This window comes from Heterodontus francisci, chromosome 13 (assembly GCF_036365525.1).
Source record: "Heterodontus francisci isolate sHetFra1 chromosome 13, sHetFra1.hap1, whole genome shotgun sequence".
Lineage (NCBI taxonomy): Eukaryota > Metazoa > Chordata > Chondrichthyes > Heterodontiformes > Heterodontidae > Heterodontus > Heterodontus francisci.
Window position 1 is genome coordinate 95,033,712 of NC_090383.1, and position 25,982 is coordinate 95,059,693.

The 25,982-nt window shown below is 42.2% G+C and overlaps 1 protein-coding gene across 7 annotated transcripts in view; it reads left to right on the forward strand.

Moving 5' to 3' along the window:
- The window catches only part of prepl (prolyl endopeptidase like), a 66,437-nt gene extending 46,440 nt beyond the window's left edge, over nt 1-19,997 (forward strand). For 4 of the 7 annotated variants that reach the window (XM_068045203.1, XM_068045200.1, XM_068045202.1 and 1 more), the window contains 6 exons: nt 1,248-1,423; nt 1,626-1,842; nt 4,369-4,518; nt 6,844-6,964; nt 13,492-13,574; nt 19,466-19,997. In XM_068045203.1, the coding sequence (XP_067901304.1) occupies nt 1,248-1,423; nt 1,626-1,842; nt 4,369-4,518; nt 6,844-6,964; nt 13,492-13,574; nt 19,466-19,516 (798 nt within the window). In that variant the 3' untranslated portion in view covers nt 19,517-19,997. Of the gene's footprint in view, nt 1-1,247; nt 1,424-1,625; nt 1,843-4,368; nt 4,519-6,843; nt 6,965-13,491; nt 13,575-19,465 lie in introns of those variants that run through there. The other 3 variants (XM_068045201.1, XR_010976266.1, XR_010976265.1) reach the window with 3 other exon arrangements.
- The last annotated feature ends 5,985 nt before the right edge of the window (nt 19,998-25,982 follow it).

The window sequence follows — 25,982 nt, forward strand, 5'->3', positions numbered from 1 at the left end:
AAGAACTGTTTGATGCTATTGCAGCCGAACTGTTTAAATGCCTATCAAGAGCAGAGTATTTTCTTCAAATCTGGATGAAGACTTCGAGTGAACTTTGATTATCTTCACATCAGAAGATCTCATTCATCGGGAACATAAAACACAAAAAACTTATTTATTTTATTCTTAAGAGATAGCTAATTTTAAAAATTCAACCTTTAAAACTGAACCACTGTTATTTTTGAATATATGTGCATGAATGCGGGAGTTAGATTACATTAAGAAGTTAAACGGTCCTTAGACATAGGTTTATCTTAATCGTGTTTAAGATTTAGTTTTTTTAATAAATAGTTAATTTGTTGTTGTCTAAAGATATCTGGTTTGGTCTGCTTCATTCTGAGGATACTAGACTATATAATTTGGCTGTTTTTTCCGATTTGGTGAAAGCTTAATAATATGCTGTGACCTGTCAAGTGACGGGACTGAATTAACAGTGTGTTGCTCCCGCTGCGATCGTAACAATTAGTATTCTGTGATGAAGTTCATACTGTTGAGTCTTTAAACATGGTTATGTTGACTACTGTGACATCAGAGGTTTATGATCCCAAACCAATTTTATTGTTTCTAAATAATGTTCTGATTTAGTATCTTGACTTCTGTGTATTAACTAATTTTTAAATAAATCCAGCCAAGTAATTTTAAGCTTAAGGAGAATTTGGTGGACATGCCATATTATTTCAAGTACTATATATTTATAATTAAGGCTTAATTGTTAATCGTGGGCACATTATCCCATACACAGCATATATTATAAGGCTGCTTTTACCATGATCGCAAGGCAAATGTGTTGAGGGTTATTAAGGATGAAGTGGCACCCATTGACTCATGCTTCCTCGTCATCAGAAATAAATTTAATATATAACAATTAAACAATAATTGCTTGAGAAGAAAAAGGTAGGCGAGTGAGAGGGCACACTTGATTGCTGACAGAAATGGATTCTCATTGTCATGCCAAAATTGGTACTGAGCTATATGAGTAATTGAGTTAAAAGGAGTCTAATAAATGTCAGCAGACTTGGATTACTGAACATGGTAATGGGGGCGGGTGGGATAAGAGTATGTAACATTACGAGACTGTAAGTTTAATTGTGGAAGTAGATTATTTATATTATTATACACATTTTAATGAGGCTGTAATGTAGGGGAAAAATGTATTTTGAGATTGCAACCATTTCAGTAATTATTTACATTGTTGTTTTTATTTTCAGGATGGTATTTTGGTACCTATTGTGGTTTTTCATAAAGCAGCATTGAATCAAATGAACAAAAAACCTCTGTTGGTTCATATCTATGGAGCTTATGGCATGGATTTGAATGTTGATTTTAAACCAGAACAAATGGTGCTATTGGAAGATGACTGGATTTTAGCATATTGTCACGTTAGGTACTGTCTCCATGCTTCATTGGCATTTCATCAAGTTAACGTGTTGGTCTGTCACTGTCAAGTTATGATACTGTTTAAGTTAAAGTTTTGTCTAATTTTATAATTTATCTTTGAGGCTTCAGAAAAATAAATTGTTTTCTGCTTAATGTCACATATTTTGCTTTTTTGCATTTGTTTTAATATATTTTATTCTCCACAACAGAGGGGGCGGAGAGTTAGGTTTAAGCTGGCACAAAGCAGGTCGGTTGGACAAGAAGCATGTAGGCATAGACGACTTGGGGGCTTGTCTGCGTCACTTGCACACAATGGGATATTCAAACCCGAGGCGGACAGCTCTCACAGCAAACAGTGCAGGTGGAGTTCTAGCAGGGAGTCTATGCAATGTCTCACCTTCTTCCATCAGAGCTGTTGTTTTACGAGTAAGTTGGAAAATATAAGTAACTTTTTTGTTAGGTGTTAGTTTCAAAAATATTGTGTAGATAATGAACTAGTTTCAAATATTAGTGGGTCTCCTATGGCATTGCTAAAGATAAGTCACCTGTCTCTATTGTCTTTGTATTTGTTGTATATTTTCTTTCTGTGTGTGTGTGTGTCTTTCCCTCTGTTACCGTTTCTCTGTACTCTGCTTTTTTTTCTCTCTCTCTTGTTCTTTTACCTTCTCTCTATTTTCTTTGGTTATGAGAGGTGCAGATACCGGTCAGTTAACAGGCAACGGTGATGCCTGGTGAAGGATCTGACCAGGATGATGGACAAATTTTGGATCTGGGGTGATAGGAATGGCCCAGCAAGGACAACAAAATTTCTTTTAAAGTTGATAGATGATGGGTCGCAAGGCTACAGGGCATCAGTGAAAAGCAAAGGAATTGGTGGCAATACATCTCATTCCCTCTCTCTTCGGCCTTTTCCCTCCTTTCATACCTACACACACTTTGTGTCCTCCCTGCCTCCTCTTATCCATATCCCCTTCCACAAATGCACTTCACTCCTTCATCTCCCCTTCTCCTACTGTCCTCCTTTCTGCCATTTTTCCTACTTCCCTGCCCCCACCCCCACTCTTTCTTCCCCATTGTCCAGTTAGGGCGGCGCAGTGGTTAGCACCGCAGCCTCACAGCTCCAGCGACCCAGGTTCAATTCTGGGTACTACCTGTGTGGAGTTTGCAACTTCTCCCTGTGTCTGCGTGGGTTTTCTCCGGGTGCTCCAGTTTCCTCCCACATGCCAAAGACTTGCAGGTTGATGGGTAAATTGGCCATTATAAATTGCCCCTACTATAGGTAGATGGTAGGGAAATATAGGGACAGGTGGGGATGTGGCAGGAATATGGAATTGGTGTAGGATTAGTATAAATGGGTGGTTGATGGTCGGCACAGACTCGGTGGGTCGAAGGGCCTGTTTCAGTGCTGTATCTCTAAACTAAACTAAACTTTTACCCTTGCCCCAAAACCTCCAGCTACAGTCAGCAAATACATTCTAAGTGCAATGCATATTTTAAATAAAACTACAGGTTTCCTAGCTCATTTGGTAGGAAACTGAGGAAGAGGAGGTAGTAGGCCCAGGGAAAGGGAAGCAGATCAGCCAAGATTCACGGGGGGGACACGGCATACAAGGGACCTGGAAAACTTTGGCCGAAGTGCAAGGTCCACGGCATGCGGCTGAGGGGAGTGGCTGCAAAGCAATGCTGAAACCCAAGGTAGCAGGCGCAGCAAGGAATGGCATGCAAAGCAGTGGTAACCAAAACAGTAGCAAGGAGGGGTTAGATTCGCACCGCGGACTGAAGGTAGCAGCAAAGACAAACGGGAAAGGGGAGGATGAGTTGCTGGAGCCCAAAAAGTGCTGAAGGCAGGTGGGGAGTAAGAGTGGGCAAGGAGAGTGCAGAACATGTTGACTGCATTGGAGACTGGGAGGGAATCGAACCAGGTTTATGCAATTTCATCTAACTTCTAAGCATGATGGATATATAGTGATGCAAGTTTCCCATAAGCATAGGGAGTGCATGCTTTGTAAAATGTTCAATACAGCTGTGACTTTAATGCTGAATATGCTCCCAATCTTACCCCTAACTGGCCTGAATATGCCTGTATTCCTGCTGTACTAAAGGGGATTCCTATGAGGTAACTAAGGGTTCAGGAGAGATGCTGTATAATGTCCAGAACTAGTTTCTATTACAGCATTGCTCCAGCATATGTTGACAACTTCCTTAAATGGAATGATCTCATTCCTCAATGAAAATACATTCCAAAAACAAAATGCTGTTTCCCATTGGTTGAAGCTGTATGAATGGGACATGTAAGTAGGTGAAAATTGTGTAGTTAAGTCTATCCAAAGCCTCTCAAAGTTTTTCTTGTATCAAAAGTTATTGGATGACAAAAATAAAGTTCTAAATTCCTGTTTCCTAATGCCCTAATCTATTCATACTCAACTGTATGAGTGAAGTATTGGAGGTAGGGTTGGTCACATTCTGAAGGAAAGACATTGGAGATTGGTCAGTTGATCAGCAGAAAGGATGTGTGTACACCTGCTTTTTCTTTTCTTTGTCACTAATCAAAGCAAGAGAGGTTAGATCTGGGGAACTTAACACTTTCACATTTCAAACACCCAGCAATTACGTGACACTGTCAGTGTATAAGATGGTGTGCTGGTGCAGAATGTAGGAATATTGCTAATGGTGAGAGAGGACAGATTTGATACCCCTTTTATTGGTTTCCTGATTTTATCTGCAGTTTTGTGGAGTCTCTCAGTGAGTGTGCCTGCTAACGGTTGGTTGAGACCCGTCAAACCACTTTCTCCACCACAGGTCTTTATGTATGGCCGATAGAGACCTTTAAGAGAAAAGTAGGAAAATAGAGAGAGTTTGTATACTGCACTTTTTAAAATCATGCTCTTTTCATGATAATCATAGCTTATAATAGTAATTGCTGACTGAATCAGAGTTTTTTTTGCTTCACAGGCACCATTCCTTGATGTCCTCAACACCATGCTCAATCCTTCATTACCACTCACCATTGAAGAGCAAGAAGAGTGGGGAGATCCTTTGTCTGATCAAAATCTTTTTAAATACATTCAAGCTTATTGTCCATATCAGAATATCAAGCCACAGGTAACTTTAGATCTTAATTGTAATGATACGAGTTTACTGTGTCTTAAAGTGCAACTTCTCTGAAGATGCAGTCCGGTAACTGGAGAGGTAAGCTTACTTTGGAAGTTATCAACCATATCCTATTTTCAGTCTGTGCTGGTCTTCTGCCTTCCCTCCACATCAAAGGCAAATGTGCTGGAATGGCAGCAAAGACCATTAGTAGGAGGGATATCAGCTGGAATTTTATGGCCCCCAAACAAGTGGGCTGGTGAGGGGGTGGGGGTAAAATTGAGTAAGAAGTGGGGGGGGGGGTCTGTTCCCAGCCCCCTCCCACCCCTGCTGCAATTTTACACGTGGCAGCGGTGGTGAGAAATGGCCCACACGCCCGAGACCAATCAAGGCCCTTAAGTGGCCAATTAACTGCCACTTAAAGGCCGCCTGCTGCCACAGGTATTTTACCCTCAGCAATCGGAGGGCAAAAGCCTCAAGAACCCCACCTGGTAAAACCAGGCGACCTTCTTGCAGGCTGGCGGGGGGCCTCATGTTCGGACACCCTGTGCCCCACCGAGTGTTGTCCTGAAGCTCCATCCGCCCCCAATGCACAACACTCACCCGCCCCCCTAACCAACCCCCCTTGCCTTGCCGGGGCCCAGCCAATTGTCACCAACGAGGCCCTAAAAAATTACCTGTATTCGGGGGCTGCCCTTCACCTCACTTTCGATGGCTGGGTGTAGTCCCGGCAGTGGCCACTGCTCCCAGCGGTGCTGCTGAGACTAAGAGCTGCCAGCCTGCTGACTGGCCGGCAGCTATATTAAGCAGGACTTCCGGCCTCAAGGAGGTGGAGGGCCTGCCCAAGACCAATTAAAGGCCTAGTGAGCAAAAAATCTGGGTCCGGCTCCCCAGGCCTGGCGGAGGTGGACTCGCCACCGACTTTTTGGCCAGTAGGCGGGACCTCCCGCCCAATGAAAAATTCCGGCCATCATCTTTAGCCAATTGAGCACTTTCTTGTATAATAACAATAGAAAATGCTGGAAATACTCAGCAGGTCTAGCAAAACCTGTGGAGAGAGAAACACAGTTAATGTTTCATGTCTTTGACCTTTCATCAGAATTCACTTTCTAGTGGTTGACTAAATAGTAGCCTTGATTATGTCCGTCAAGGTACAGTTGTGGGTAAAAGAAGGACAAAGTTTAAAGTAATAAGAAAGGTGAATGTGTTTGGGACTGGACACTAACTCAGAGTTTGATAGCTGCAATAAGATAACCACAGAGATGTTACTATGGTTAAGGTTTACCTTTTACAACTTGAAATTAAGCTCTGATGTGACCAAGTGAGCTTCAGTAGTGACGCTGACAGCTTGCTACATAACTTGGCTGCACCACACCATTAGCAAGCCTGCAATATTCTGATACCATTTTTGCATCTCTCATCAGATTGACCGTGGTAAGTAAGCCTGTCACTCTCTTGCATCAGTCAGTAACTATGTTAATATATTCTAACTGAGACCTAAAATGGTATTTACAGAATAAGCAGTCCTTTGAGTAACCGTCACCCTAAAACAGTCACAAAGAACTATTAACTTCAATATATTTTTCTCCATCTATTAAAGAAATTAAATATGAGATTGGAGGAAATGCATAATTGGATGAAAGTGCAATGCAGGAAAATATCCTTCCTTTAATGGTATTCCCTTCATCCTCCGACCTGACTTGCCTTCTCAGTTTTCCTTAAGGATCCAACATGAAATGGATAGTTTTGATTTAGTTCCTATTCAACTTGGACACTCAGCACAAACTAACAATAAAGATCGGCAGGGTGTAATAACGGGTTTCCAATCCTGTACCGCCAATTTTCCACCTGCCAATGAAAGTTAAAATCTATCCCTAGATTTCTGTAATGTGAAACTATTCCATTTTTCAGCACTGAGGAGAACAATCCTTCACCATGAGGAGAACAAAATTTACTTGGTAGAAAAAAATGTATTTTGTTTTTAAAAATGTGACATCAACAGCAGATGTGCCACTCAGCCTGATACTAGAAGGATGCTCAATTATCAGAGTTGATGCACTCATCAGTCAGCGTGCTTCTGCTGTAGATGCACTTTATGAATACAGTGCCCTCACACCGTTGGACTTGATGGTTGTTCCAAACATTTCCTCTGATAGAAGTGGAGGCTACTTAGTGAAGCTTATGGACCACCATCACAATGGTGTTGTAGATAATGTTTTGCATGTTGACATTTTGAAATCAAAATTTGATATAAAATATTTTGGGACTTGTTTCAATTTATCAAAGTGTAATCTAAGCAAGAATTGAGATTGCAACACTCTTGGCTTTTTTTTCCAGAAATACCCTTCTGTATTCATCACAGCCTACCAGGATGATCAGCGCGTGCCATTGTCAGGGTTGTTGAGATATACAAGAAAACTCAGAAATGCTATGGCTGTTAATACATGTAATACAACAGGTGAGATTAGTTACCACTAAATATGAGCCATGCCTGTAACCCTGTATGCCAGTTCTCTGATACCAAGCAATGCGGTGTCTCAGGAATTTAAAACAATTTCCTGGTTTTACGATTATATATTTATTTAAGTCAAGCTATATATAGTCACATAATAGCCACATATATACCACAATTTACAGCACTTGTCAGGGACCAAAATGTCTGAGGTGTATCAGCACATGGCCAAGTACATAGTCACTGGTATGATAATTAATTGTGGATCATTGAGTAGCACTACCAGGTGGCTGCAGGCCAAACATGGGGAAGGCAGGGTCAGGAGATTGTGGTCAGCTGTTGTAAGTATAGTCGCTAACTACCGTTGAAGTTTCCACTGTTGAAGTTGGTGCAGTCTTTATCTACTCTTGAAATGGTAGTTAACACTTAGTATACGAGAGTATGTTTTGTAGCTGTTCTTGTACTAAGGCAAAACTACTGCATTCTCTGGCGATAGCAGTATTTTATTACATGTTTACTGTCCAAATGGTATAAAAGATATTGGGCTGAATTTTCCCAGCTTCGCGGAGATGGGGGCATGGTAATTTTGATGGAATTGTGTCGGGCCAGCTCTGGTACATATTCCTGCTTCTGTGCGCTTTTTCCAGAGGCGGGCTCCCAGCGGCAACAGCTACCCACCTGGAAGCAGCAGTAGCCAATCTGTTCCTATTCTGGCAATGGATTTAAATTTTCCTGACAGCACATGGGCCTCCCACTGCATCAGGAGCCTGACAATGCAGCAGAGGCAGTTTCACAGAGGGAGGTCCAAACTGTGAAACATTTGAGGTCTTTTTTTAATTTGCCGGCAGTAAATTGCAATGCTTCACCCCCCCCCCCCCCACCCACCGCCACCCCCAAGCAGAAGGCATGCCATTGCAGCCACTTCATCTGTACTGATGTCACCACAAATGTTGTATCTGATGCAATGGCAGCTGCTCCCCTCCTACTGAAGGCACTGCTACTGGTCCTGTTGCTGGACCCTCAGCAGTGCCCACACTGTAAAGGAGGCTTGCAGCCCTATCCATGGGCTACGCTGAGCGGACTTTCCGACGCTGGAACCCAGCCATGTCCTTAATTGGACAGGGCTCCTGGAGATGGCTTCTTAATTAGCTGCCTCCAGGAAGAATGCGCCCAGTGTCCTGCCACAGCCACTTTAAGGTTCTCGATCCAGAATTGAGGCTGATGTCTGGATCGCAACCCACCCAGGGAAATTCAGCCCATTGTTTCCCCAATGCCAAATGTCAGCTTTACAATTCATTTGGTTGCATGCAAGTCAATGCTTTTAATGTGTTGGAGGAATTAAGAGAAGTCTTTGTACCATGTTATTTATTCACCTGCAATCTGATTTATTGAGAATATTTTAGCTTACACCTGCATTCTTTATTTTGTAACATTTGTTAATAATTGCACATCCCTTCTATGAAGTGCAGCTACTAATACTAAACTTGATTTACTAATAGCTGCAATGAATTCAGCTTAAAGAAAGCAATTTCCATTACTGTTTCTGTAAGGATTTGAAAAGATGAAGCTATATCCTGTGGCTAACTGCAGAGACTGAAGCTGTGGTATATTTTTTCCTAGGTATCTGCCAGTGTTTGAGTTTAAATGCACTCATAATGACAGTATAGCCATCTTCTGCACTTTGCAAAGCAGCATGAGTTTTAAGAGATTCTTCGGCTTCCCAAAAGGGCAAGCTCAACTTTTCTAGTTGTGATCTGGTTATCAGATTTTCATATCCTAGGCCTGGTTCATTTAACACCATACTGCTAGGCCATCTGCACTAATTAAGACTCCAAATTTTGGTGGTGTTAATTCATGAAACTCATCGCATCTATTAACTTTTATCATATGAACAGGGATGCAATTTATGGTCCAGTATCTGGCTTTGTTGGTAATCAGCTATGAGCAACTTGGGATTGCATGTAAGTTACTGTAAAATGCAAGAGAAAGAAATTGAAAGTTTGTAAGTTCGGGGACCCACCACACAGGCATCACTCTCCTGCAGTGTGAACTTCCAAAGCATTAAATGTAAAAGTGCCTGTATTGTGATGGAGGGATAATAGATTCACCAAAAGTGAATAGTCATGACAACAATGGCTCCTTTGTCAACATGCGTTGTGAAAAGGAAGTAACCTTGTAAAGGCACAATGAAAATGAATCAGTGCCAACACAAATACTGCAATAGAATTGAGTTCAATGTATGTTTAAATATATAGGAACATATACTTTTCAGACCTCCCAAAATTAAATCTGGGTACATAGGCTGTTTTATAAAAATTTTAATCTGATATAATTTAATTTACTCTTTTAAAATTTTTACGAGTTGATCTCCAGTGGCCTCGTGCTCTCATTTCTGCTAGAGCTACACCGTTTAATCCTTTTTGGTTCTGTGCTATTTGTCTTTTTACTTTCTATTTCTCTCTATGACTATCGCGCACTTGTTATCTATCAACAAATGTTTTTCTCGCTCTCCTCTCTCCCTTTGTGTAAGCCCCGTCTTGACCCTCTTATCTGACACTTTATGACTCAATACACTTTCCTTTTTTCTCTCTGGGGTTCTTTCTTTGGCCTCCTTGTCTCGAGAGACAATGGGTAAGCGCCTAGAGGTGGTCAGCAGTTTGTGGAGCAGCGCCTGGAGTGGCTATAAAGGTCAATTCTAGAGTGACGGACTCTTCCACAAGCGGTGCAGATAAAATTGGTTGTCGGCACTGTTACACAGTTGGCTCTCTCCTTGCACTTCTGTCTTTTTTTCCTGCCAACTGTTAAGTCTCTTCGACTCGCCACTCTTTAGCCCCGCCTTTATGGCTGCCCGCCAACTGACTCCCACAACTTGTGTTCACTGTCACAGGACTTCATGTCACGTTTGCAGACGTCTTTAAAGCAGAGACATGGACGGCCGGTGGGTCTGATACCAGTGACGAGCTCGCTGTACAATGCGTCCTTGGAGATCCTGCCATCTTCCATGCAGCTCACACGGCCAAGCAATCTCAAGCACCGCTGACTCAGTAGGGTGTATATGCTGGGGATGTTGGCCGCCTCAAGGACTTCTGCGTTGGAGGTATGGTCCTGCCACCTGATTCCAAGGATTCTCCGGAGGCAGCGAAGATGAAATGTGTTGAGACATTGCTCTCGGCTGACATACATTGTCCAGGCCTTGCTGCCGTAGAGCAAGGTACTGAGGACACAGGCTTGAAATACTCGGACATTTGTGTTCCATGTCAGTGCGCCATTTTCCCACACCCTCTTGGCCAGTCTGGACATAGCAGCGGACGCCTTTCCCATGCGCTTGTTGATTTTCTGCACCAAGAGACAGGGGCTTTTCCACTGGTTAGAGAATCAATGGCATCACGAGTTCCGATTTTGTTGGCTGTTCGTCCAGCTGATCCATGACTGGCAGAGACTGGTGATAGTTGAGCCTAGGTAGGTGAACTGTTGAACCACTTCCAGAGCGTGGTCGCTGATATTGATGGATGGAGCATTTCTGACGTCCTGTCCCATGATGTTCGTTTTCTTGAGGCTGATGGTGAGGCCAAATTCGTTGCAGGCAGCCGCAATCCTGTCGATGAGTCTCCGCAGACACTCTTCAGTGTGAGATGTTAATGCAGCATCGTCAGCAAAGAGGAGTTCCCTGATGAGGGCTTTCCGTACTTTGGTCTTCGCTCTAAGCCGGCAAGGTTGAACAACCTGACATCTGATCTTGTGTGGAGGAAAATTCCTTCTTCTGAAGACTTGAACGCATGTGAGAGCAGCAGTGAGAAGATCCCAAACAGTGTAGGTGCGAGAACGCAGCACTGTTTCACGCCACTCAGGATAGGAAAGAGTCTGATGAGGCACCGCTATGCTGAATTGTGCCTTTCATATTATCATGGAATGAGATGATACTTAGTAGCTTTGGACATCCAATCTTTGCTAGGAGTCTGAAGAGACCATGTCTGCAGACAAGATCAAAGGCTTTGGTGAGATCTATGAAAGCAATGTAGAGGGGCATCTGTTGTTCACGGCATTTCTCCTGTAGTTGGCGAAGGGAGAACAGCATGTCAATGGTGGATCTCTCTGCTCGAAAGCCGCACTGTGCATCAGCCAGCCAGCTTCTGGAGTCTGTTTAAAACTACTTGAGTGAAGACTTTCCCCACTATGCTGAGCAGGGAGATTCCACGGTAGTTGTTGCAGTCACTGCGGTCACCCTTGTTCTTATAGAGGGTGATGATATTGGCATCGCGCATGTCCTGTGGTACTGCTCCCTCATCCCAGCACAGACAAAGCAGTTCGTGGATTGCTGAGAGTATAGCAGGCTTGGCACTCTTGATTATTTCGGGGGTAATGCCGTCCTTTCCAGGGGCTTTTCCACTGGCTAGAGAATCAATGGCATCACGAGTTCCGATTTTTGTTGGCTGTTCATCCAGCTCATCCATGACTGGCAGAGACTGGGCTGCATTGAGGGCAGTATCAGTGACATTTTCCCTGGAGTACAGTTCTAGATAGTGCTCTACCCAGCGGTCTATTTGCTTGCATTGGTCAGTGATTGTTTCCCCTGATTTAGACTTGAGGGTGGCTATCTTCTTGATGGTTGGCCCAAAAGCTCTCTTAATGTCATCATACATTCCTCTGATGTTTCCGGTGTCGGAGGCCAGCTGAATACAACTGCATAGGTGTTGCCAGTAGTCATTTGCACAGCGTCTGGCTGTTCTTTGTGCAGCGCTTTGGCTACTTTAAGTGCTGCGGATGTTAAGTCGCTGGGGGCTTTCTTGTAGTTCAACAGTACAGTGCGCTTAGCGGCTATGACCGGTTCCAGTTCTTCAAAGTGAGATTGAAACCAATCTGCATTCTGCTTCTCATGTTTGAAAAAGGTGGTCATTGCTGAGTCATAGATGGCGTCTCTGATGTGGGCCCACTTTGTCTCTGCATCCCCTGCAGGAGTGTTTTGAAGAGTGTTTCTTTGGGGTGGAGTTTCTGATTCAAGGGCAGTCATCAATCCAGGCACAAGTTCCAGCAGTTTCTGCTCAAACTCATTGGCATATCACCAAATGCAAATTCTGCAATCAGGTGGTGTTTTGAAACAAATTTTTTTTTTAATTGCATTAAAATTTTTCCTTAATAGATTTGAGTGGTAACAGTTCGATTAATGCAACTGAAATGGAGTTATCAGAAAATAAGCATTTGTAACCCATTTTAAATTACTGAAAATTACTTTATTAAAAAAAAAACCTAGAGAACCATTTGCTGGTTATATTAGGGTACAAATATTCAGTTTCTTAATGAACATAAAAATTTATTACATCTGAAAGCTTTTAAATTGTACCTATTAGTGTTCTTGCACTCAAGAACCAGCCTAATTTTTAGAGGCTCCTCGAAGGCCTGAAAACATGCACAATTAGTGGGGCTGGTTTCTAGCATGTTGTTTTTAAACGAGCAAACAGTGTCAGAAATGCTATTTGTCCTGAACGTAATTTGTAGTTAAAATTCTGCAATCTTTTGCGCAGTTACACCGATTTCGGGCAAATTGCATTTTTTCAATAAAAAGCAGAACCGAGTGGAAATTGTACCCCTCTGTTTCCCTTTTTCCTTTGTGTACTGGAACTCCTTTCTTTTGCTCTTACCCGTCATGAAAACCTGGAAGCAGAGTTAGAACTTCACATTTCTGATAGCTGCAGATGTTATCTCTGTGGGATCAGGATGTTATTTTGTTACCATGAAGTAACAGTGCCAGGCTTGAAAGGGATCAGGATTATACCCATGTTGGGAGGAAGTAAAGGGATCAAAGCTTGGGGGAAGGCTGGAGGGGGACAAAGCTGGTGTGCAGGTTTGTGCAGGGATGCTGAGCCTGGAAATTTGGCTTGGAGAGAGCAAGGTGAGAGGAGAAGAGGTAGCATTTGGTTGTCGAGTGATATACCAGGAACAAAGGAATTAATCTCCTGTGATAATGAGAGCGTGGCGGCATTAATGGTCACATGACTAACAGCCAATCATATCTGCGATTTACAATAGACATTTATAGACCATGTTTGGAGTCAGAGCTGGAGTGTCAGGAGCACTCAGATCTAATTCATCTGTATTAACCATTTGGCACCATGGATCAAACCGGTTGGAGAACAATTTTATAGTTACATGTGAAATTACTATTATCATATATTACAGTATGACTAATATTGTTTAAATATGTATCAAATTAAAACAGATTGTGTCTCATTCACAAAGTACAGCTGCCATAATAGTTCCTTTCTTTATCCAACTGTTGATACTCCAGCTATAACTCCGTTCCACTCCCTGACCCTGGATGCCTGTCTGGCCCAGTCAGAAGAATTGAGCTCGATAGCCTGGCAAATGAGTCTAAGTAGAGTCAAATTACCGAATAAACTTTATAGCACATAAACAATGCCAAGTTTAACAAAACTGTTGAAATGAGATAATGTTTAACTGAATTGGATGATGTACTGCATAAAGATCAACTTTTTCAGTTTTCTGAATTTTTTTTGGCATATTGTTTTCAATCAAAGGTGAATTACCAGGCATCATTTTGGATATCCAACCTGGAGGTGATCACTTTGGTCCATCTAACTGGGAAGAATCAATACACGAAGTAAATCTTTATTTTTTTCTTTCTGCAGTAGAGTGCTCTGTCCTTAAATTAAATCTTATTGATCTGAACTGCTCACATCTAAAAGGTGTGTTGTAATGTCATAATTTCAAAAATGTAAACATTGACCTAATGAAGTGAAAGATTGTTCTGTCCATTATATAAAGTTTGTTAACTCGATAACTTGATGCATTAACATTAAAGGACAGTTGCTCACAGTCTTAAAATTATTCCTGAGGCAACTGGGTAGAATGTGCATTAACATACTGATTCTGCGTTAACAATGGTTTTTCTTGATGTGGAGCAATTGAAGGGTTTATTCCAAGTCTCCTAAGGTTGGATTTTTAATGGACTGAAGCTCTTAAGATGCCCCCAGACTCAGAGCCATGACTAAATTGTATTTTCTTCCATATTGCTGTAAACACTTCCATCATTAAAGCATGCCACTTGAGGCATGTCAAGTAATTTGCACCTCATATTTTTAAAAATTACTACTCTGGTTAAGAATAGTAATGCTAATAATAATCTTGATCAAATGGGCAGCAAGCAGAAATCGCACAAAATATTTGAACAAAGGCCAAAATTATTATGTACAAGAGGTAGAAAAGTTGCCTTTAAGGGGCTGACTGAGTGTATTAGCATCTGGGCATGTCAAGTTTCCAAAACTTTCTGCAGTGCCAAATAAAACAAAAAGCAGTAGTGACATGCATACTGTAGCAACACAACTTTCAGCTCTTAAAGTGTGTGGTTATCAGTTTAACAAGCGTTTTACACAAACATTTTTGTTGGCGCATTCTAATCGGCTGTTGAGTTGAATCAAACATATCTTGGAAAGCCCACACAAGGTAAGATGATACAGTTCTGCATATGCACTTAAACAAAACAGGAAAAATTGTTAACTGTTTTCATTATGAGGCCATGATAACATTAGGCCAAAGGCCCTTAGCTGCATGTATTTGGTCCTTGCTGTTATTGTGTCTAGATATTTGAAAAATTATCACTAGAAACATAGAAATTACTGCACATAAAGAAGCTATTCTGCTCTTCAGCTGAAGCTGGCTACTTCAATCCTATTTCCATGCCTTTTCCCTATCTCCTTCTATATTCCTTTTCGATTATCTATCCATTTCACTTTCAAATGATGTTACAGTCTCTGACTTAATAGAACTTGTAATTAAGCATACCGTGTTCTAATAACCTGTGTGGGAAAAATATCTAGCGTCGTCTTCATGCTTCTAGTAATAAGCCTTCATTACTGATTTGCCATGTCAGTTGTGGCTCAGTTGGTAGCACTCTCACCTGAGTCAGAAGGTTGTGGGTTCAAGGCTGACACTCCAGTGCAGTACTGAGGGAGCGCTGCACTGTTGCAGGTGCCGTCTTTCAGATGAGATGTTAAAATGAGGCGCCGTCTGCCCTGTCAGGTGGATGTAAAAGATCCCATGGCACTATTTCGAAGAAGAGCAGGGGAGTTGGCCTCGGTGACCTGGCCAATATTTACCCCTCAATCAGCATCATAAAAAACAGATTATTTGGCCATTAGCACATTGCTGTTTGTGGGAATTTGTTGTGTGCAAATTGACTGCCATGTTTCCTACATTACAACAGTACACTTCAAAAGTACTTTGTTGGCTGTAACGTGCTTTGGAACGGTGATTGAGAAAGATGCTATAACGGAAGCAATCTTTGAGTAATTAGCCTCTCAAAACCTTTATATCCTCCATTGCATTCTCCTTTAACCCTTTCTGTTCCAATGTGGTTGGGGAATGCATTTTATGAGTCTTCATAACGATTGTGTCTGATTCCTGGTAACCTTCCAGTGCATTTTCTCCCTATCCCTTGCAGGCTCTAATATTCTTCCGATAATAGGGTATCCAGAACTGCCCCATTACTCCCCCACAGTATGCCAATTGTACAACCAATGTTTTGTACAGTTTAACAATTTCAGACAGGCGCCTATCTATATTCCCATTCAGCATCCCAGAAGATGACCTAAATCCTTATGTGGTCCCTTTTTGAGCTGCTCCATAATTTTTTTGTTTCATCATTTGTGCTTGCTAGTCAGTTTGGGATTACCCTTTTACTTAATTTTGTGCTGAATTTCCTATATTACCATTGTTAAGTTAATAATAAGACTTCTTATTCTTGAATTTTGTACATGGCAAAAACTTATCTATATCCCCATCATTCAAAACCCCTCATAATCATAATTACTTAAAAATGTCAGGAATCCTAGCATATCCTTCACCATCCTATGGGCGGCGCGGTGGTTAGCACCGCAGCCTCACAGCTAAGGGACCCGGGTTCAATTCTAGGTACTGCCTGTGCGGAGTTTGCAAATTCTCCCTGTGTCTGCATGGGTTTTCGCCGGGTGCTCCGGTTTCCTCCCACATCCAAAAGACTTGCAGGTGATGGGTAAATTAGCCGTTGTAAATTGCCCCTAGTGTAGGGAGGTGATGGGGAATATGGGATTACTGTAGGGTTAGTATAAATGGGTGGTTGTTGGTCGGTACAGACTCGGTGGGCTGAAGGGCCCTTTTCAGTGCTGTATCTCTAAAATAAAATAAATAAATAATCCTCCGCCCTCATCTGTCTAGCTGAGGGATGCTGAGGTCTTTCCCTCTGACATTGAATTCACTCGCTCTTATTTCACCTTCCTCTGTTTATATTTCAACCCTTTAATCTGATTTATTAAGGACATACACTGTTTGTCCCTTTGTTCACCAAGGTCCCAGATGCCCTGTTGCTCCTGCTACGCCATTATCAGCTTGCACTTACAGCAACTTTGTGGGCAGAAAATTTTAAAACCTAAAGGTGAATGGACAAGTCTGACTAACAGGACATGCTGTTATCCGATTCTAGAAATAGCTGGGGCAATAACTGTCTTAATAGTGGAGGACACAAAAGTCCGAGTGTATCAGGCCTGTGTCCTCAGTACCTTGCTCTACGGCAGCGAGGCCTGGACAACATATGTCAGCCAAGAGCGACGTCTCAATTCATTCCATCTTCGCTGCCTCCGGAGAATACTTGGCATCAGGTGGCAGGACCGTACCTCCAACACAGAAGTCCTCGAGGCAGCCAACATCCCCAGCTTATACACACTACTGAGTCAGCGGCGCTTGAGATGGCTTGGCCATGTGAGCCGCATGGAAGATGGCAGGATCTCCAAAGACACATTGTACAGCGAGCTTGCCACTGGTATCAGACCCACCGGCCGTCCATGTCTCCACTTTAAAGACGTCTGCAAACGCGACATGAAATCCTGTGACATTGATCACTAGTCGTGGGAGTCAGTTGCCAGCATTCACCAGAGCTGGCGGGCAGCCATAAAGACGGGGCTAAAGTGTGGCGAGTCGAAGAGACTTAGTAGTTGGCAGGAAAAAAGACAGAGGCGCAAGGGGAGAGCCAACTGTGTAACAGCCCCGACAAACAAATTTCTCTGCAGCACCTGTGGAAGAGCCTGTCACTCTAGAATTGGCCTTTATAGCAACTCCAGGCGCTGCTTCACAAACCACTGACCACCTCCAGGCGCTTATCCATTGTCTCTCGAGATAAGGAGGCCAAAGAAGAAGAGGAGAAGTGGAGGAACAGAAAAATATACTCTGTTGAAAATACGTAGATCCCTAAAGCTGGGATTACAGGTGTAAAAAAGGCAAAAATAAGACAAATGGGGGCTGAAGGCACTGGATATTGCAAAGGCTATGGGCCCTTACAACATTCCGGCAATAATACTAAAGACTAGTGCTCCAGAACTGGCCGTGCCCCTAGCCAAATTGTTCCAGTACAGATACAACACTGACATCTACCTGACAATATAGAACATTGTCCGGGTACGTCCTGCACACAAAAAGCAGGACAAATCCAATACAGCCAGTTACCACCCCATCAGTCTACTTTCAATCATCAGCAAAGTGAAAGAAGGGGTCGTCGACAGTGCTATCAAGCAGCATTTATTCAGCAATAACCTCACTGACACTCAGTTTGGGTTCCGCCAGGGCCATTCTGCTCCTGACCTCACTACAGCTTTGGTCCAAACATGGACAAAAGCGCTGAACTCCAGAGGTGAGGTGAGGTGAGAGTGATTGCCCTTGACATCAAGGCAACATTTGACCGAGTATGGCATCAAGGACCCCTAGCAAAACTGGAGTCAATGGGAATTAGGGGGAAAAGGTTCCGTTGGTTGGAATCATCCCCAGCACAAAGGAAGACAGTTGTGGTTGTTGGTGATCAATCATCTCAGTCCCAGGACATGACTGCAGGAGTTCCTCAGAGTAGTGTCCTAGGCCCAACCATCTTCAGCTGCTTCATCAATGACATTCCCTCCATCATAAGATCAGAAGTGGGGATGTTTGCTGATGATTGCACAATGTTCAGCACCAATTGCGATCCTAAGATAATAAAGCACTCCACGTCCATATGCAACAAGACCTGGACAATGTTCAGGCTTGGGCTGATAAGTAGCAAGTTACGTTCGCAACACACAAATGCCAGGCAATGACCATCTCCAACGAGAGAATCCAACCATCTCCCCTTGTCATTCAATGGCATTACCATTGCTGAATCCCCCACTATCAACATCCTGGGGGTTACCATTGACCAGAAGTTAGACTGGATCAGCCATGTAAGTACTGTGGCTACAAGAGTAGGTCAGAGACTGGGAATTCTGCGGCAACTCACCTCCTGACTCCCCAAAGCCTGTCCACTATCTACAAGGCACAAGTCAGGTGTGTCATAGAATATTCTCCATTTGCCTGGATGAATGCAGCTCCAACAGCACTCAAGAAGCTCGGCACCATCCAGGACAAAGCAGCCCGCTTGATTGGCATCCATCCACCACATTCAACATTGACTCCCTCCACCACCTATGCACAGTGGCAGCAGCGTGTACCATCTAAAAGATGCACTGCAGCAACTCACTACGGCTCCTTCAACAGCACCTTCCAACATGTGACCTCTACCACCTAGAAGGACAGAGCAGCAAATGCACGGGAACAGCACCACCTGCAAGTTCCCCTCCAAGCCACACGCCATCCTGACTTGGAACTATATCGCCGTTCCTTCACTGCCGCCGGGTCGAAATCCTGGAACTCCCTTCCGAACAGCACTGTGGGTGTAACCACACACCAAGGACAGCAACAGTTCAAGAAGGCAGCTCACCACCACTTTCTCAAGGGCAATTAGGGATGGGCAATAAATGCTGGCCTAGCCAGTGACACCCACATCCCATGAAAGAATCAAAAAGAAAAATTCTAGGTTTTATACAAAGGGGCATTGAAAATAAAAGCAAGGAAGTGACATTTCTGTGTATTTAAGATCACAATTAGGTTTGGAGAATGTGCATATAAGTAAGTTTCTTTTGCCAGGTACAAAATTCAAGAATAAGAAGTCATAGCATTAAAGTAAGGATGGCAGCATGAGAAATTCAGGGAAAATGTTTTAAGTAAAAGGGTAATGAATATGTAGAACAGACTATCAAACTGCTTCCCCCAGTCCCTTGAGATCAGTGAACTCAGCACAGATCAGGGATTAACTCTGAAACATTATTGTTTTTTGATGGCTCAGTATCACACAGATTTATTACTTTTTGGTCTTGATTAGTTTTATTAGACTGAACTCAGACTCATTATTCAGATGATTTTTTAAAAAACAGATAGGCAGGACAAACATGATGGGCTGAATGGCAGCCTCCTGTGCCATAAATGACTCTGACTTTATTTCCCTCATCCACGCCCTGCCACACACACACCGCCCTTGAAAAAGGTAAATATGGTTTACCAAAAGAAGTGAAGAATTTTGTATTTGTTGTTTTGGCAAAAATACTACATCTATGCAATAAAAAAACACTATATTTTTGTGAAAATTACATGGAAATTGACTATACTTTTTTTATTTTATAGGTTGCCAGACATTATGCATTTTTATACGAAGAGCTAGAACTTGGTGTCTAGAAGCATCCATGTTATAAAAGCAAAATACTGCAGATGCTGGAAATCTGAAATAAAAACAGAAAGTGCTGGTAATACTCAGCAGGTCAGCCAGCATCTGTGGAGAGAGCAGCAGAAAAGATTCTGATGAAAAGTCACAGACCTGAAATGTTAACTCTGCTTCTCTCCCTGCAAATGCTGCCTGACCTGCTGAGTATTTCCAGCACCTTTTTGTTTTTATTATAGCACTCATGTTCTGTCTGTTGTAAATTTTCTACAAAGCTCGCTCACCTACTAAGATGGAAATGTTGACATTAATTTAATGCAGAATTATTCTTGAAAATCCCTGCAATTAAATTCTGCATTTGTGGTGTTCACTTTATATTGATGTACTTTGAATTCAGTATTTATTTTTGGTAGCCAACCCTGGAAGTTCAGTGGTCAAATTAAAATATTTTAAACCTGCAGCATTGTTTGTTAATTAGGCAAAAAGTAAGATATGGTGTCATAGCAATGTTTTAACTGCCAATAAACCATTTTTGTAATTTATGTTTCATTGTGTATATAATACAGAAATTTAACCTTTATCCACATTTCCTAAGTAAAAGGAGTAATTTCGTGGGGAAAGTAGAGATGTTTTTGCATTTAAACCTTTTGTCCCAATGATTTTTTGTCACCGTTCATGTTCCAAGATGACTTTAGTTATTCTTCCATCAGAATTTGTTGCATATGATACCTGAGCAATATTTACAGAAGGGTACACCCTTTATTGCAAGAGCTGTATACTTTCTCTGCTGTCCTTGGCATTTTCTTTATCAATCCAACATGTGACTTTAAATACATAGGTGTTTTATTACACACTCAACCTACAGAGCTAGAGCTGCAATACCACTGTTGATCCTGAAGCTGTAGGCCAAACCTTTCTTGAGTGCTGAATTCAGAATTGGGCTAAAACTCTGTCTTTCTTTTGCGCTCTCTCTTTCAGTCTGTCTCTCACAAATGTCTTGCACTTTTCTCTTTTAATTTAATGAAGAAATATGAGTGCCTCACCTCTTTCCCTCCTGCTCACAAGTACCATTACACGACTGGGTGTATTCTATAGGCTTCCAACTAGTGGGAAAGAGATAGAGGAACAAATTTGCAAGGAAATTACAGAGAAGTGCAAAAACTATAGACCACTTCTAATGGGGACTTTAATTATCCTAACATAGACTGGGATAGTAATAGAGTAAAGTGGGTGGGGGGGGGGGGGTGTGGTGGAAGAGTTTCTTAAATGTGTTCAGGAGGATTTTCTAGATCAGTATGTTTCCAGTCCAATGAAGATGGAGGCATTGTTGGGTCTAGTTCCAGGGAATGAGGTGTGACAAGTGGGGGGGGCAAGTGTTCGTAGGGGAGCATTTAGAGATTAGTGATTGTAGTATCATAAGAGTCAGGTTAGCTATGGAAAAGGACAAACAGAAATCCAGAGTAAAAATAATTAATTGGGTGAGGGCCAATTTCAATGGGATTAGAATGGATTTGGCCCAGGTAAATTGGAATCAAAGATTGACAGACAAAACTAATGAAAGAAGAGGCTGCCTTTAAAGAGGAGATAGTTCAGATACAGTCGAGATACATTCCCACAACTGGGAAAGGCAGGACAAACAAAACCAGGGTTCCCTGGATAACGAAAAAGACGGAGAGTAAGATGAAGCAGAAAAAGGGTGCGTATGACAGATGTCAGGTTGATAATACAAGTGAGAACCAGGCTGAATAAAGAAAGTTCAGAGGGAAAATTTACAAAGAAATAAAAGCAGCAAAGAGTGTATGAGAAGAGATTAGCAAACCACATAAATGGGAATCCAAAAGCGTAAAAGGGGGTAAAAGGTGAAATAAAGCCAATTTGGGACTGAAAAGGGGATTTCTGCATGGTGACAGAGGGCATAGCTGAGGTACTAAATGAGTACTTTGCATCTGTCCTTACCAAAGAAGATGTTGCTGCCAAAGTTGTAGTGAAAGAAAAGGTAGTTGAGTCAAGAGTTATACAGCACAGAAACAGGCCCTTCGGCCCACCATTTCTGTGCTGGCCCTCGACTATCTATTCTAATCCCATTTTCCAGCATTTGGGCCGTAGCCTTGTGTGCTATGGCATTTCAAGTGCTCATCCTAAATGCTTCTTAAATGTTGTGAGGGTTCCTGCCTCTACCACCCCTTCATGCAGTGTGTTCCAGATTCCAACCACCCTCTGGGTGAAACATATTTTTTCCTCAAATCCCCTCTAAACCACCTGCCCCTTACCTTAAATCTATGCCCCCTGGTTATTGACATCTCCGGTAAGGGAAAAAGTTTCTTCTTATCTACCCTATCAATGCCCCTCATAATTTTGTATACCTCAATCAGGTTCCCCCTTAGTCTTCTCTGCTCTAAGGAAAACAACCCTAGCCTATCCAGTCTCTCTTCATAGTTGAAATGCTCCAGCCCAGGCAACATCCCAGTGAATCTCCACTACACCCTCTCCAGTGCAGTCACATGCTTCCTATAATGTGGCGACCAGAACTGTACACAGTACTCCAGCTGTGACCTAACTAGCATTTTATACAGTTCCATCATAACCTCCCTGCTCTTACAGTCTATGCCTCGGCTAATAAGAGACACTGGGCAAAATTGGGGCGGCACAGTGGCGCAGTGGTTAGCACTGCAGCCTCACAGCTCCAGCGGCCCAGGTTCAATTCTGGGTACTGCCTGTGCGGAGTTTGCAAGTTCTCCCTGTGTCTGCGTGGGTTTCCTCCGGGTGCTCCGGTTTCCTCCCACATGCCAAAGACTTGCAGGTTGATAGGTTAATTGGCCATTATAAATTGCCCTTAGTATAGGTAGGTGGTAGGGACATATATAGGGACAGGTGGGGATGTGGTAGGAATATGGGATTAGTGCAGGATTAGTATAAATGGGTGGTTGATGGTCGGCACAGACTCTGTGGGCCGAAGGGCCTGTTTCAGTGCTGTATCTCTAAACTAAACTAAAACTAAAAAATTGATAGAGGCTGGCTGTACTTAAAGTTGATAAGTCACCTGGACTAGATCAGGATACTGAGGGTGGAAATTGCAGTGGTACTGGCCATAATTTTCCAATCTTCCTTAGATACAGGGGTGGTGCCAGAGGACTGGATAATTGCAAATGTTACAACTCTGTTCAAAAAAAAAAGTGTAAAGATAAACCCAGAAACTCCAGGCCAGTCAGCTGAACCTCAGTGATGGAAAAGCTTTTAGAACTGATAATCTGGGACTGATGCCACATAATAAGCTTGTCAGAAAAGCTAAAGTCCATGGAATAAAAGGGACAGTGGTAGCATGGAAACGAAGTTGACTGAGTGACTGGAAACGAAGAGTAGTGGTAAATGATTTTTTTTTTAGACTAGAGAAATGTATTAATAGGATTTCCAAGGGGTTTTTATTAGGACTGCTGCTTTTCTTGATCTATATTAATAACATAGACTTGAGTGTGCAAGGCACCATTTCAAAATTTGCAGATGACACAAATCTTAGCAGTATTGTGAACTGTGAGGAGGATAGTATTAGACTTCAAGAGGACATAGAGAGGCTGGTGGAATGGGCAGGATCCTGGTAGATGAAATTTAATGCAGAAAATGTGAAGTGATGCATCTTGGTAAGAAGAACAAGGAAAGGCAATTAAAAAAAAAAAGGATACAATTCGAAAGGGACTATAGGAAATATGCACAAATCGTTAAAAGTATCAGGGCAGGTTTAGAAAGTGGCTAATGAGGCATATGGGATCCTGGACTCTATAAGTAGAGGCATAGAATACAAAAACAAGGAAGTTATGGTGAACCTTTATAAAACACTGGTTTGGTCTCAACTGGACTATTGTGTCCAATTCTGGATACCACACTTTAGGAAGGATGTGAAGGCATTGGAGAAGATGCAGAAAAGATTTATGAGAATGCTGCTGGGGATGAGAGACTTCAGTTACATGGATAGATTGGCAAATCTGGAACTGCTCTCTTTAGAGAAGAGAAGGTTGAGAGGAGATTTGGTAGAGGTGTCCAAAATCATGAGGGGTCTGGATAGAGGAGTTGCGGAGAAACTGTTCCCATTGGTGGAAGAGTCAAGAACCAGAAGACACCAATTTAAGGTGATTTGCAAAAGAACCAGAGGTGACATGAGGAAAAACTTATGCAGCTAGTAGCTAGGATCTGGAATACACTGCCTTCAAGTGTGGTGGAGGTAGATTCAATCGTGGACTTCAAAAGGGAATTGGATAATTATCTGAAAAGAAAAAATTTGCAGGGCCATGGTGTAAAGGTGGGGAAGTGGGACTAGCTGAGTAGTTCTTAGAGAGTTGGCATTTTTCTGTGCTGTAAGTATTCTATGTTTCTATAACTCCTTATGAAAATGAGCTACTAAGTATTTATTAAGGAGAAATCCCAGCAATTACCCACACACAACTCCTGTCTAACTCATTCACATCAATCAATTCACAGTTAAAATAAGATTAACTTTCAGTAAGGCCTCAAAATTCAATTTTATCTCACAACTGGCACTGTACTATAGACCCCAAACAGTCAGAGGGAGATACAAGAGCAAATATGTATGAAAACTTCTTGAATGCAAAAAACATCAGGGAAGTATAATGGGGAATTTCAACTACCCCAATATTAACTGGGATATAATTCGTGTGAAAGGCACAGAGGGAGCAGAATTCTTAAAATGCATTCAGGAGAACATTTTTAGCCATAATGTAGCAAGACCAACAAGAGAGGGGGTGGTTCTGGACTTAGTTTTAGGAAGTGAAGCTGGGCTGCTGGAAGGGTATCAGTTGGGGAGCACTTTGGTGGAAGTGATCATAATTCAGTTAGGTTTAGGGTAGTTATGGAAAAAGATAGACCAGGAATAAAAGTTCTCAAATGGAGAAAAGCTAATTTTACTAAGCTAGATGTGATTTAGCTAAAGTGGGCTGGAAACAGCTACTTGAAGGTAAATTCGTGTCAGATTAATGGGAGGCATTCAATGAAGAGAGGGTTCAGAGCAAGTATGTTCCCTTAAAGAAAAAGGGTGGGACTAACAAATCCAGAACTCCCTCAATGTCAAGGGGCTTAAACGAGAACTTAAAGAAAAAAAGAGAAATTGATGACTGATACCGAGGACTCAATACTGCAGTAACCTAGAGGAGTATAAAAAGTATAGGGATGAAATTAGGAAAGGAAGGAGAGGGCAGGAAAAAATATTGGCAGTAAAATCAAGGAAAACACAAAGATTTTTTTATAAATACATAAAGAGCAACAGGACAACTAAAGAAAGAGTAGGGCCTATTGGGGACCATAAGGGTAACCTGTGTATGGAGATAGAGGACCTTGGTATGGTTCTTAATGCATACTTTGCTTCTGTTTTCACAGGACAGGGACAATACAGACACTGCAATCAGGGAGGAGGAGTGGGAAATATTAGATGAAATTAATATAGTGAGAGAGGAAGTATTGAGGGAGTCTCCCTAAGGGGGGGGAAGTATTAAGTTTAACATCTTTGAAAGTGAATATATCCTGAGGCCCAGACGAAATGTATCCTAGGCTGGTAAGGGAAGCAAGAGAAGAAATGGCGGTGCCTCTGACCATTATTTTCCAGTACTCTCTGGCTTCAGATATGGTGCCAGAGCACTGGAGGACAGCTAACATTGTACCATTGTTGAAAAAGGGAGAAAAATAGATCGAGTATTTACAGGCCAATCAGCCTAACTAGCTAATGGGAAAACTATTGGAAAATATTCGGAGGGACAAGATAAATGTTCCTTTAGAAAGACATGGATTAATCAAAGACAGTCAGCACGGGTTTGTTAAGGGAAGGACATGACTGACTAGCATGATTGAATTTTTTGAGCAGATGACAAAAAGGGTTGATGAGGGTAGTACATTTGATGTAGTCTATATGGATTTTAGCAAGGCTTTCCATAAAGTCCAACATGGCGGACTGGTCACGAAAGTAAAAGCCCATGAAATCCAAGGCAAAGTGGCAAGTTGGATCCAAAATTGACTCAGAGGCAGGAAGCAAGAGGTATTGGTTGATGGGTGATTTTGTGACTGTAGAAGGCTGTTTCTAGTGGGGTTGTGCAGAGCTAAGTGCTAGGTCCCTTGCTTTTTGTGGTATATATCAATAATGTGGACTTGAATGTAGAGGGCATGATTAAGAAGTTTGCAAATGATACAAAAATTGGCTGAGTGGTTGATAATGAAGAAGAAAGCTGTAGACTGCAGGAAGATATCAATGGACTAGTCAAGTGGAAGGAACAGTGGCAAATGGAGTTCAATCCAGAGAAATGTGAAGTAATGCATTTGGAGAAGGCTAACAAGGCAAGAGAGTACACAATAAATGGGAGGACACAGAGGATACTGAAGTATAGAGGAACTGAGGGACCTTGGACTGCATGTTCACAGATCCCTGAAGATGGCTGGTCAGGTAGATAAGATAGTCAAGAAGGCATACAGGATACTTGCCTTTATTAG